This window comes from Lissotriton helveticus, chromosome 5_1, assembly GCF_964261635.1.
Source record: "Lissotriton helveticus chromosome 5_1, aLisHel1.1, whole genome shotgun sequence".
In the NCBI taxonomy this organism is placed as follows: Eukaryota; Metazoa; Chordata; class Amphibia; order Caudata; family Salamandridae; genus Lissotriton; species Lissotriton helveticus.
Genome location: NC_136065.1, coordinates 102,080,624 through 102,094,421, shown reverse-complemented (window position 1 = coordinate 102,094,421; position 13,798 = coordinate 102,080,624). Strand labels below are relative to the sequence as shown.

Here is a 13,798-nt window from a genome sequence, read left to right as displayed (position 1 = left end):
TCTTTTTGCCCCATTTTGTTCTGTAAATTTTGACATGAAACAACATTTAAAATTTTTATCTGCATAGGTGGTGGCAAACTGGGACCCGAGGCAACATGGATTCATTGTGTGGGAAGGGCTGCTCAAACACTTATCTATCATTCTCCTAGAAACAGAAATGGCATCTGAAAATGTGTTTAGGGTAAACTTATGAAGTAGGTTTCTGTACAAACATTGACAGGCCATGGTCATGATGAACAAATTCAATTTAGATTCTTTCAGAATTGGAGATGGAACCAGACAGGGATGCGCCCCATCATCGCCACCTAAAACCCTTTGCATGGAGCTATTTCTCAGGAAGCTTCTTGGCTGTGAACTAATCAACCTATCTGAGGAGATCATCACTGTTAAAGTGACAGCGCATGACCATGATAAGGGGGTTTATATCTCAAGACTCATGCTACGCCATATTGGTGAGGAATTTGGTTACAGTTCAGGGCGTTGAGAAAATCCAGTTATAAATGAAATTTGTCTTGCTATGGGCAGCAATTTGGGGAAATTCATTTCACACATTCAGTGATATATCAGAGGGCAACTAGTAGTCATGGGTAGTCAATGCCCTTCACTTAAGGCCATATATATGCTACCAGGATCTTCCGGTTTCATTAATTTTGTGGTCCCACATGACAAATATATCTTTGGGCAAATGTATACACCTTTCAGTTACTTGCCCATTTTTGTGACCACTTTGTTTTTTATGCAGCAATTTCTGCCTTAATCAGTGGGCAGAAAACCCCAGTGAGCTTACCGTTACCCATTCTAAATGCCCAATTATGTAGCTCACTGTTCACCCTAACAAGAGGTTTGTGTAAGTGAAAAAATATGTGCCACCTTCATTAGGAGAAAATTAAGCGCTGAAGAGCAGAAATGTTTTCAAACTTCTGAAACAAGGGAGAAAGGTGGTTTCCCTCCCAGTCTCAGATTTTGCTTCTCATAATGTTATCTATTTTTATCTTGTTTTATCACATTTTGCTCCTTGGTCTCCATATGTAAATTACGGTCACTAGAATTGCTTGGTGTATTGCAACCTCCCTAACAGAAGAAATAAAAAAATAACTAGTCTTTATATTGAGATGGGTGTGTTAAAAGGCACTGGAATCTCCCGTCACCAACTAGGTTAATGCATCACCAACACCGAAACTCTCCACTAGACCGCAACATCAGCCGGCAATGATCCACCCAATGGGCGTCAGCCACCTGAGGCTCGGCGTTCCAAAGTCAGGGACGAACCACTGGAATAGAGCGTAGGGGGGTACTGCTGTGTCCAAGGGGAAAATAACCCATTAAACATGGAAAGTGAATGTAACAATGGGTTATAAAAACGTATGTGACACTGTAGGAAGTCACATTATATATTGTATATTGTATTGGGCTCACAAACAAAAGGAGGCAGTGTAAATAACCCTCCATCTGTATGTTTTGGGTGGCTGTCAAAGTGCATGGGGTCACTGTGCATTGAACCTGTCAGGAGATCGTATGTTACACTCGCGCATTTAACCCTGCATGCAAAGTATGAATATATCTACTCATACTTGAATTCATCAAACTATATCTCACCTTCAGGAGTTCCCACACTGGCTCCTCACATTTCTTTTCTATCTCTGTTATCAGGGCATTGAGAGAGGTGATTTGATTGGGGAATTTGGTGAGATTTGCATTTTCCACCATGGTGATTTTCTTCTCCATCTCCTCCAGTCTTCTGTGAAGTGTTTGCTCATTTTCTTTCAGCAGCTGCCACAGTTTCTCATACTCCGATTCAATTTTCTGCTTCTCAGTTCTTAACTTCTCCTGTCAGGAGCAAAGTAATGCTGGTTAGATATCAAGAAGCTTCATACAGACCCTGCCATCTTTAGGTTGGGAGTGTTGAGGGGGGAGGGCTCAGGTTCTTCTAAACGTCAGAACACTAACATTCTTTTCCTCACTTCTGAACCTTCCCTTCTACCATCTTCCGTCCTTCTCACACTCTATCCCTCTCCCCACAGACACCCCACAGACCTCAGAGAGGTCAGAATATGTAAAGCTGCAGAGAAGCTCGATCCATGGAGAGAGCGCAATTGAAAGAACCCACCGCAGGCAGACAGTGTCAAAGACCAGTGCCGGACTGGAACAGAAACCGGCCCTGGCAAACTGCTCCGCTGTTCTCTCTCTCTCTCTCTTCCCCCCCCCCCCCCTCCCCATTGGAGTTTGCGAGGGCCGGTTCCGGGCGATTTTGTGCAGGGGGCGTTATTAAAAACCCCTGGTAACAAAAACGGCCGCCCAGGGGCCCAAAACTAGTCCCCACCCTAGCGGCCCACCGGGGAAACGCCTGGTGCCTGCTATGGCCAGTCCGGACCTGTCAAAGACCCAGAGACAGGCTGAGCAGAGAGACTGGCTGAAGACAAGTGTGACTGACACGTGAACATGTAAATGAGGTGGAGCCCGGAACATTCAGCAATTAGGATGGAAGACAGGAGATTTGGGAATGTGGGGAATAACCCCATGTTGCCGGGACACTGAATATACAGAAGACATTGTGACAATAACCTACTATGTCCCTCATTTAGAGTGATGAGGTGGGTAATTTTACACTCAAAATTATACCAGTATCAAGTATTCTGAGGAGCAATTGAGAATTACCAGATATATCAAAGTTACTGCACCAGTTTCTGTAGGTAGATCACAATTTCCTATAGATGATGGGCGAGGAGGTAGGTTAGACATCTCATCCTATGATAGGAGGATGTGAGTTTTCAGATGAGGTACATTCACCTCAGCAGGAATAGGAGGGTTTCAGCACTGGAGAGAGGTATGTCTCTCTGGCATCACCATGAAATACTGTGGAGTAAGAGCAGTCTCCACTCCTTGTAGAGGCTTATGTCCTCTATGTGTCACTAGCAAACAGGTGGACGATTGTGCTCCTCTGATGCGTCACTATGATACAGGGATTGTCCTCATAGAGAAAGGGGTTCTACTGTGCTGTGTCACTATTATACAGGGAGAGTGTGGTGCTCCTATGATGTGTCAGTAGTATACAGGTAAAGGGATGTGCTCCTGTGCTCTGTCTAGTATGCTGGTAGAGGGTTTGTATGAGAAGGCCCTTTTGTACGGTCACCCCCACACTTTTTCCTCCAATGCTGATGGTTTTGACTCTGAAAGTTCACTGGAACCTGCTAACCAGGCCCCAAGTGCCAGTGTTCTCTCTCTAAAACATGATGCATGTTTATTGGTAAACCCGATTAGAAAGAACTTTAACCCCCTTATAAGTCCTTGGTAAGTGGTACCCTAGGGACACTGGACATGGGAATTAAAGGGATCAGCAGGGCTTGGAGCACCGATTGTGCTACCCAGAGTGGCCCAAGTAAACAGATGACAGGAGTCTTGCCATTGCAGACTGCATGAGCAGAGCCAACTGCTCCACCTTGACTTTGCCCTCACAGTGAGTGGCAAGGTCACAGCACTATTTTTATTATATGCCAGTCACCTCTAATGTAGGCCACCTAATCCCAGGAGGAGGACTGCATTATATTAAAGGTCTGAATATGTAAGTGCAAGCTTATATGTCCCTAAAGTAGCCTCCTTCCATTAGGAGCTACTATAAGATTTAGGATAACATGGGCTGGCACATGGGAATTCCAAGGACGTCAGCTCCATTATAGTCCCACTGAAAAGCATTATGTTTGGTATCAAACAACTTGTCTCATCAAACCCGACTTTCCTAAAGTAGGATTTATTGTAACATGTTCTCAGATGGCTACCTTAGAGGTTGCCCTCCTGGTTGATCCATCGTCTTCTGTGCCCTGGCTGACAGACTACAGTTACTACTACCTAAAACAGGAATCTGACCCCCAGCCAAGAGATGTGAATGTTCCCAAGAGTCAGAAACGAAGACCTGCCTGGGCGGGAGGTGTCAACCCCCTACCTAGTGCCCAGACATGTGCCTGCCGCTGCCTAACATCAGAACTGCCCCAAGAAGAACCGCCATCAACGTTGCTGTGAAAGCACTGATCCGACCTGTAAGACCACAACCGTCACAGATGAGCTGTGCAGGTCTCCTGAACTGATTATCACCAGCAGTCCTTGGCCTGAGTGAAGCTGCCGCTATAGCTCCACACAACTGGAGCTGCTGCCAAAGGAACAGGTCAGTCGAGCCTGTGTGCCAATGCCATCAAAGCCATAACCCCATCAAAGAGGCAGGGACAAATCTACAATCTGAGCAGTTTGTGCCCTTAAACTCGTTGAGGCAAAAGCGATTGAACTGATCTACACATGATCCAGTTCGGTGATCTAGAGCAAACTGCACCTGTGCTTGAATAAGGCCCATGCTCATGTGACATCCCGTGGACCGTAGACATTAAAACTCAGAGGGGGAAGAGGGCACCAGGGGGGGGTGTATTGCCTTATTGGAGATTGTACAATGCCACTATGTAATTGTACCTTTTTTTTTAAACTTTTTATTGATTTTGTGCACACAACAGACAATCTTGGTCACATAACAGTTCGTACGGAGCACACATAACCATATCACTTCCTTACCATCCCCAGCAACAGTCCCTATCCAAGATATCCCGCCTCCCCTTCTACCCCCACCCCCCCTCCCATGTCAGTGTGCCTCTCTACCCTCATTACAGTGGTCAAACCCATCCAATAATCGGCAGTAGGTACTCCCTTCAGGACAGTTATCCACAGATAAGGTCAGACAGGAGCCAATGTTGCTTCAGACCTCCACTCCATCTCCGGGCCCGTGGGACCCTCTTAATCTGTTCCCGCTGCACACCCGGGCGCACTGTCTAACTTCCTGCCTCCACCTCACCCACCTCCACCTCCCCTCGCCCCGCGCCCCCTTCCGGATTCGCCGGTTCGCCAGCCTCTCCGCCCTCATCAGCCTCCACAAGTGACTGCAAATCCGTCACAAGCGCGCTCCATGCCCTGGCAGCATCTAGTGCCCTGTCAGCGGCCGTACGCCTAGCTAATTGCAGCCTGAGAGAGCCTTCGCACGCAGCCCATTGCAGGAAGCACCTCCGCCACCTCAGAAAGTTAGGCCCCCCTCTAGACTTCCAATGTAAAGTAAGTTCCCTCTTAGCCATTATGAACCCCAAATCACAGAATTTGCTAGTAATTTTGGTGGTAGGGGTGTGGGGAAACCAGAGTAGCAGGCATACTCCTGCGTCTGCATCAACCCGACGGCCCGTAACCGCGTTCAGGCACGCGCAAACATCAATCCAATATGTGCCAAGCCCTGTGCACGACCAAAACATATGGTGAAAGTCAGCATCCTCCACGGCGCAGCGCGGACATAACGATTGTGCACCTCCGAAGATCCGTCGGATTCTGGCAGGAGTCCAGTACGCCCTATGGAGTGTGTAATACTGAACCAACTGAAACCGAACATTACGGGTGCTCTTCCAGGCCCTGCGTACCAGTTGAGGCCAGGTCGTCTCCGGTATCTGTCGACCCAGGTCAGCTTCCCAGCTCTCCCGCAGTCCATCAAGGGGGGGGGGGGGGGGGGGGGGGGGGGATCAGCCAGTGCCAGCCTCCTGTACAGGCATGTGATGGCCTTATAGGTGCCAGCCGCCATCACAACATACTGGCAGCCCAGTGACGTAGGAGGTTCCACCAGCCCCATCTTCCAGCGCCTCTGAATCCCAGTAACCAAAGCCGCATGTAACAGGAAGTCACCCCTCGGCAGACCGAAGGTCTCCTGCAGGACACCGAACGGCATCAAAGCACCGTCCCGGTATAAATCCCCTAGCATGTGAACCCCGTAGTCCTCCCAGCAGGCAAGCGCCGACCAATCCCCGCCATGCGGGATCGCAGTACACATACCCAAGGGTATCTCCGGTGCATATGGTGCACAACACCCCACCCGTCTGTGGCCACGCAGCCAACACCTGCGAAGGGTACGCTCTTCAAGAGTCAGCCGCTCTAACCGAAGCTCCTGTTGGAGCACAATAAAGGACAGAACATGGCGCTGCACAATCCGACCCTGCGGGCCGTCCGGTCCTCTAAATTCCCGCGCCACCGCTTGCGTGAGCCACTGAAGTTGAGCAGCCAAGTAATACCATTCGAAGTCCGGAACAGCTAGGCCGCCCTCCTCTCGGGCCCCAAGTAAAGTAATCAGGGCTATGCGTCGCCTGCCAGTACCCCAGATAAAGCCTATCACCACAGACAGCAAAGTTCGGAAGAAAGAGGAAGGGATCCACACCGGTAGCGTGCGGAAAAAATAAAGTAATCGCGGCAAGACCACCATTTTCAACAAAGCTATCCGCCCTGCCACAGACAACGGAAGGGCGCGCCAAAACCTCATGCTACCTCTAATGCCCCTCATGGCCCTTCCCACATTCCCCCCCTCGTATAGGAGCAAATGGGTGTAATATATATGAACTCCGAGGTACTGCAGACAATCCGGTTCCCAGCGCAGGCCATCCAGCACCTCGGGCTGAGCGCAGCGGGAAGTCAAGGGGAAGAGGCAGGTCTTAGACCAATTAACCCAAAGGCCCGATAAGGTCCCGAATTCCTGAAGCAAGGCACGTGCCCCCGTCACGGACGCATCTACATCTGCCAGGAATAACAAGAGGTCGTCGGCATACAAGGAGATATAATGCAAGTCGCCGCGGGACAGTACCCCGTCGAAGGACCGACCCTGCCGGGCCCGCGCCGCCAGCGGCTCAATCGCCAAAGCGAAAAGGAGCGGGGATAAGGAGCAACCCTGTCTGGTGCCCCGACCGACCAAGCATGCCGCGGATATGGAGCGGCCCGTTTGGACCCTAGCAGTAGCCGACTCATATAGCAACCCCATAGACCTGGTGTAGGCGAGGTGCCAGGAGACCCACATATGCCGCATAAAACTCCACGGGGAGGCCATCCCCCCCTGGCGTTTTCTTCCTGGCCATATGCTTAATCGCCGCCCTAATCTCCCCCTGTGTAATAGCCGCCCCAAGCGAGGCTCCCCGCTCTGGATCTAGCCGCGGCAGCCGAGCCTCTTCGAGGAAGGCATCCAGTGCCGCAGGGCACGCCGCCATCCGGCTCCGATAAAGTTCCGCATAATAATCCCGGAACTGAGTGTTAATCTCCAGCTGCGAATGGACCATGCCCCCAGCTGACGTAGCTAACGACAAAATCGGCGTGCCCCTAGCGTCAGGATTAGCCAACCATGCCAGCAGCGAGCCTACCCGATCCCGTTCCGCATGCGCTCGGACCATGTATTCCCGGTAGTCATGGCAGCGGAGCCTCTCCACCTGGGCGGCCACCCGCTCTCGAGCCTCTAGCACTTCATCTCTATTGCCGCCCTCCTCACGGCTGTTCCTCTCCGCCTGCCGCAGAGCGGTCTCCTCCCGCGTGACATCAGCCAGCAACGTCCGGCGGACCCCCGACGAGGACGAGAGGCACGCGCCCCGCACCACCACCTTGAAGGCGTCCCACTCAATTGCTCGAGTGGACGCAGTTCCCGAGTTCTCAAGGAAGTAACGCTCAATGCAGTCCTGCATTTCAGCGTGAAAAACTGGGTCCTCCAGCGTCAGCGGGTTCAGCCGCCATGTGGGAACCGGCTGCCGCTGCCTGGTCCAGAGGACCGTGAGCAGGCAAGGGTTATGGTCCGATATGGTCCGCGCCAGGTACTCTCAATCATGCGTAAGCTCCTGAGCCCCACTTGAGCAGAGGAAAGTGTCGAGACGCACATGCAAATCATGCGGTACCGAGTAGAACGAATAATCCCCATCTGTGGGGTGACACGTCCGCCACGCGTCCTGGAGTCTCCAGCGGTCCTGCCAGTCCCTCCGAACCTTGGCCACTCTACACACCACCGACCGAGCAAGCGGCGGATGGGAACGGTCCATCTCAACATCTGCCACCGAGTTAAAATCTCCTCCCATGTACACCGTGCTCACGAGCACATCCGGCAGCCGGCTTGACAACACAGAGAAAAACGCAGCCTGATCAAAGTTAGGGGCGTACACACAGCAAAACGCAACATCCCGGCCATCTAGCCTCCCCAACACTGCCACAAATCTCCCTTGCGGATCCACTCTAGTGGTCAATGGCTGAAAGGGGACACCCGCTCGCACCCAAATTAGCACCCCCCTAGCATGCGCAGAGTAAGTAGTATAGAAGAGTTGCCCTCTCCAACGCCGCTGCAGCGCCTGTCCTTCTGCCAAAGTTAAATGCGTCTCCTGTAAGAAAGCCACCTGGACCCCCCTCCGGACTAAATATGCATCTACTTTATACCTCTTCCTCATGGAGTTGAGCCCCCGCACATTCCAGGTAATGCACTTCAGTTCCAATCTAGCCGCCATCAATGGGCACATAGCAGAGTCCAATCCCCCACAGTCTCATCGGCACACTGACAATACCCAGAAACTGAACAATCCCAAAACATCCCCAACCAACTCCCACCCCCAGAACAGGCGTCAAACAGTTGTCACCCATCCAAACCCAACCCCCGAGTACGAGGGAAACTCTGGTAAATACCAGAGACTCACAGATTACGTGAGATCGAGGAGGTGGCCACCCACCAGCCGGCCGGACAGCCAAAACCCGTCCCACCAGGAGAGGTCGATCCCGACTAAGAGTATTCCTCCCCCACCGCCCCCCCCCCGGCAGCACCACCCCCCATCAACAAGGCCCAGGACCCAGCACCCCCCACAGGGAGCAGAGCACAGCCACAGTCCTATCCGCCCAGAGAGCAGGACCCCATCCGCCCATAATGTGTCCACCCCACTTGGCCAGCAGACCTCCTTACTGTCCATTACTCAGCGTCCCGTAGTCACTCATCTAGTAGGCCATCAGCTGTCTGCGGTGTGATCTGAGGCCGCCCCCCAGTTTCCTTGTCCGAAGCCTCATCCGAGCCTCCCGGTTCCGCCTCATCCGAGCCCAATCTCGAGCCCACCACCTGAGTCTCAGGCACCACTCCGGAGATGTCCGACACCGCCCGTAGGGCATCTCTCCTCTCCTGCGCAGTCTGTGAGGCCGAGGGAGACCTCCTGCCCTGTTCTCTCCTCCGATTACGCCTGCTCCTGCGCGGTCTCGGCCGGGCCTCCGCGTTCCCCGTCCAGGCACCCAAGCCATCCCTGCCCGCTCGATACCGCTCCAACCATTGCCAAGCGTCGTCCGGGGAATCACAGAACGTCGCCACTCCGTCCACCAGCACCTTCAGGCGGGCTGGAAACAGCAGAGAGTATTGCACCCCCTCATCTCGGAGAGCTCTCTTGACGGCGACAAAGGAAAAACGGCTGCGCTGGACCTCCTGGGAGTAGTCTGGAAAGATCGACACAGATGCGTTGTCCACCTTGTAAGGTCCAGCCGATCTGGCCTGCCGCAGTATAAGGTCCCGGTCCCTAAAGTGGAGCAGCCGAGCTATCACCGGCCGGGGAGGACGACCCGGGGCCAGGGGACGAGCCGGGACCCTGTGAGCCCTTTCCAAGGTGTAGAAGTGCGTCAAGCCCTCAGGGACCACCACGTCCCGCAGCCAGTTCTCCAGGTACGCAACCATGTCGTCCCCCTCAATATTTTCTGGTAGGCCCACCACGCGGACATTGTTGCGTCTGTTGCGCCCTTCTGCGTCAGCCGCTCTCCGTTCCAACTGCTGCACCCTACGAGTTAAGTCCTCCAGTGCGACGTCCGACGCCTTCTGGGCCGGTTCCAGTGTCTCTATCGCCAGTTCAGTGGCCTTGACACGGTCCGCGAGCTTGCCATGGTCCGCCTTCAAAAGGCCAAGGCTCGTGGAGACCTGGGCGATGTCCTGGCGCAGCGCCTCCCTCGGGTCCCCAATGGCCTGAAGAATCTGGTCCATCTGTTGCTGCTGCAGCCCTGCCACCCGATCGCCCGTCTGCTGCTGGTCAAGGGGGTCAAGGGAGTCCTCAACTTGGTCCGGTGGCGCTGCGCCTGCCCCCTTCCGCGGCTTCCCCATGGAGGCCAGCCGATGACCACGTCGATGCCAAACACTGCAGGGCCAGCCCAACTTGTTCTTCAATGAGGGCCAAAGTCGTTAGCCCGCCGGTAAGCCTGACGGGATAGCAGGGTCCAGCACGGTGAAGGGAAGAGAAAGAAGGGAGGGCAGCCAGCCGGCACAGCCAGATCTCGGCTCCCGCTACCCCCAATGATACTCCCTCCGCTCCAGTTCCCCGCAGCCAACAGCCAAAGCCACCAGTAATCCCACGCCGCCCCCGGGCCGTCTCTGCCGGTAGTTCCCAATGCAAAGGTCCAGGATGGGAGCAGAGTGGACCCAGGCTCCCCCCAGGGCCAGATGGCCGCCCCAAGGAATCCGCGGTATCAGGGTCGCTGCCGCCAAGGTCCGTCGTGGGTTACGAGGGGTCCCTCCAGGCAAACCCGGGCCCCCACAGTTCTCGCGGCCACCAGTCCAGTCACAATGCCGCCAGAGCCCAACAGCTCCACAGCCAATTCGGCACCCCTGGGCACCAGGCCGGCGGCGCCTCGCCGATGCCGCCACAGGTTCACAGCGCCAGTCGGCCTCAGCGCCGCCCACCGCCGCCGGGCGCCTCCGCTCCCGGTGCTCGCTCCAAGCCTCCTCACAGCACCAGCGTCCCGGCACTCCCCGCTCCGGTATCCGGCCCGTCGGAGCCTAGTCGTCGGGCTCCCAGGAGGCGGCCACCCGCACTCGGGGTCAGGGCGCCCGCCAGCGCCGTCCTCCAGCCTCCCGCAGCAGGTCAATCTCCGACGGCCCCCCAGAAATCTAGGCCGGGGATCGGCCGCGAGTCACAGGCCCAGGCAAAATGGCCGGCAGCCGCCTCCGCAGTTCCCACCGAGGAGCTCAATCCCCTGCAACCACGGGACCCAGCGCACTCCCGATCGGCGCTAGGGCGTCCCGCGACCCTCAGAGATCAAGCCCGGGTGGCGGCGCCGCCGGGGGGTCTCTCAACAGGATAATCTCCGAGACCGACCCGGAGCTCAGGGCTCAGGCGTGGTAAATAAATAATTAATTACCGGTACTATTTTTCAATGCATTAAATAAAACAGATAGCTCAATAAATAAGAGGCAGGATCCGGGGTATCTGAGTCGATCAGGCTTTAATCAGGCACAAGGGAAGGGACAGGATCGGAATAGCCTGTAAATGAATGGAATGGCAGCTGCTACGTCTCATTAACATTACATGGTATATATAGTAAAACAGTACAATTACATTGCATACAGTAGGCGGAACAAGTGACAAACGGAAGATAAGAACACATGGGCGTAAAAAGAAGGCGTGCACAGGGCGTGCACGAAGACATGTGATGTAGACGTCACAGAAGTGTCATGAATGGGTGGATACATGGAGGGGGCTACCTGGGCAGCTGGAACCTTTAACCTCGTGGTGCGCGCAAACGGGCCATGACGTGTACCTGGGGAGAGCTGGGGGCTCGGACTTCTGCACTAGAAGAGGAGACTAAAGTCTGGGATGTCAGGACGACATGTACCTATAGCATATCTGGTATCTTGTGTTTGGAGTACATGTTGATTGAATCTAAAAGTCATCAGAGCAAAGGCAACTTGACACTAAGGCTGGTGCATGCATATATTCTTCATGTATTGCGTGTGCTATGAATCTTCTATGGATATTACTACAGTAATTCACTTGCATGGAGACAGAAAGACTAGACTATAGCTGGAGATGTTTATGCGGTTCGTTAGCTTAGGAATGTGAAGACGAGGAGCTGAACTGATAACTGTAGGCATAACATATTCTTGGCAGGCAGGCAAACAGAGCCAAGCCGGGCACCGTGCTGCGCGGCAGGAAGTAAGTGAAGGGTCAGGGATGCAGGTGGGGGCTGCATCTCTCGGAGCAGTGCTTTCAGGAGACTGGAGCTTGAATCTGGTGTCCGGGCCCTTTGAGGCCTAGAGACGGGGACAATTTGATGAATTAACGTGCATAATGTAAAATGATGGCAACATAGGCCTAGAAGCCTAATTCACGTTGCTTTCACGGGGGACTGGATAACTGACATACTAACGTTGGACACAACTGTAAGTGCGTCTTTATTCGATCATAGGGGGATATATGCATATTAATCATGCACATATAACATAAGATGGGGAACACGTAGGGACACATAACAGGGCAAAATATAATTTTCCTCATTCCCTCCTTGTGCCCTACGTTTCCATCAGGAAACATCAATATTCATGATACCATCTACCATTTCATATAGCATCATTTGCTCATCTCGAATCTTCTTGGAACGGGACTTTGGACTTGGAATACAAGATGTAGCGCACAAGCCGCAAATCGCAGGGCCACATTGTAAACAGAGACAGCAACTGAATATGATCATTACTGCTATACCTAGGAATGATAATACTTTCCATCCCCAGGCAGATATTATACTCCAGAGCCAACCGGACCATGTCCAGGTGCCTGGATTCTGGTGTAACTGATGGGCTATTTTATGAAGTCTGGTTATAGCTGAATAAACAGACGGTGCGTTATTAGGAATTAGGAATGAAAATGCAGCAACTAGATCCGATGACTCTACAAGCTCCGCCCCTATCGGCCAGTATGACGTCAAGGACAAGGCGGTTTTGAAGGACAACAAATCTCATAGCAGATTGTTCTTCAGTTAAGTTACCTAGGGCGGAAGTAGTCTCATTCACTACTGCTTCAAGGGTTCTGGTTAGCCTACGTATTAGCTTACTATTCTGGACGGGACCTATGAAGAAAAAGAAACCTTTATTGAAGTCTGTATACTGTTCTAAGGCAGTTTCAGTCTGATCGACAATTGGGGACTCGATCTCCCTTCTATGTCTGACGTGTACTAGATGTGTGTTTCTGTGATAATCGGATGGGGCTAGGAAAACTGGTGGCAGTAGGAAGGCAATGTAACATGTTCCATCCCAATCTAGGGGCAGGCGTACATATGCGGTCTGACCACATACAAAATAAGAATGACGTGAGGCTTTGAAAGTAGATTTCCCACGGTCACTATACTCGACCACAGTTGTACAATCACTGTGTCCTAGATGTACTGAACCATTCTTTCTGACACATAATTCGCCTTTCACTGGTAGAACTGTAATAGCAGGCAAATCTGGAGTAGTCTCGGACTGAACATTCAAAACCATGAAATTCGAGGAATTACCTAGATCATATACTTCATTTTCTAGATCTAACCCTGTTCTATGGGAAAGACCTTCCTTGTCTGGGAAACATGTTCTATTCAGAAGGGACATATCGTTTGAGGATGACGTTAACGTGGACCATGCTCCACACGAACCATTGTGTGAAAACGGATAGGGAAAGAGTGGCAGAACTCCCTTCGGTGTCTGGAAAGGGGGGAGTCGACCACACACCCAACAATTAGTGGCATTGCTGGTCTGGTGTGAATAGTGTAGCATTCGAATAAAAGTATTGTTGCGCATGGCAAGTCGGTAGGATAACTCGTGCGGAGGTAGTTCACTAAATGTGTGCTCTACTGTAACATTAGAGGAAAAATGTACACGTGAAACGATAGGAGGAAAATACATGTGTAAAACATAACTTATGCCTGTAATCGTAAGACTCAGAAATAACATAATTATTAGAGTAACAATGCATCGACTTCGGAGATTTTTTCGATAACGTATTTTCTTAGAGTTTCGACTAACTCTCTCACTATGGAGGTCTATCTTATACATGTCAGGAACCTGTCTAACCGTTTCACCCGAGAGGGACTTAGACAATTAAACTGGCTGACTTACTAGACCTTAATTTTTCTTTATACTCCTGCTGCGGAGTTTTCTCTAACAGGGGAAGTTTAGAGTCAGTATCTGGGCAGTCCTTGAGAACGGGGCAGTCTTTGAAAAAAGTCTTTG

At 52.2% G+C, this 13,798-nt stretch overlaps 1 protein-coding gene across 1 annotated transcript in view; it reads right to left on the bottom strand.

The window, feature by feature from the left end:
* LOC144754225 (E3 ubiquitin-protein ligase TRIM39-like) overlaps positions 1 to 13,798 on the bottom strand; it is a 574,742-nt gene that overhangs the window by 109,688 nt on the left and 451,256 nt on the right. The window contains exon 3 of the mRNA XM_078641815.1: positions 1,597 to 1,827. Coding sequence (XP_078497941.1) covers positions 1,597 to 1,827 — 231 coding nt within the window. The remainder of the gene's footprint in view (positions 1 to 1,596; positions 1,828 to 13,798) is intronic.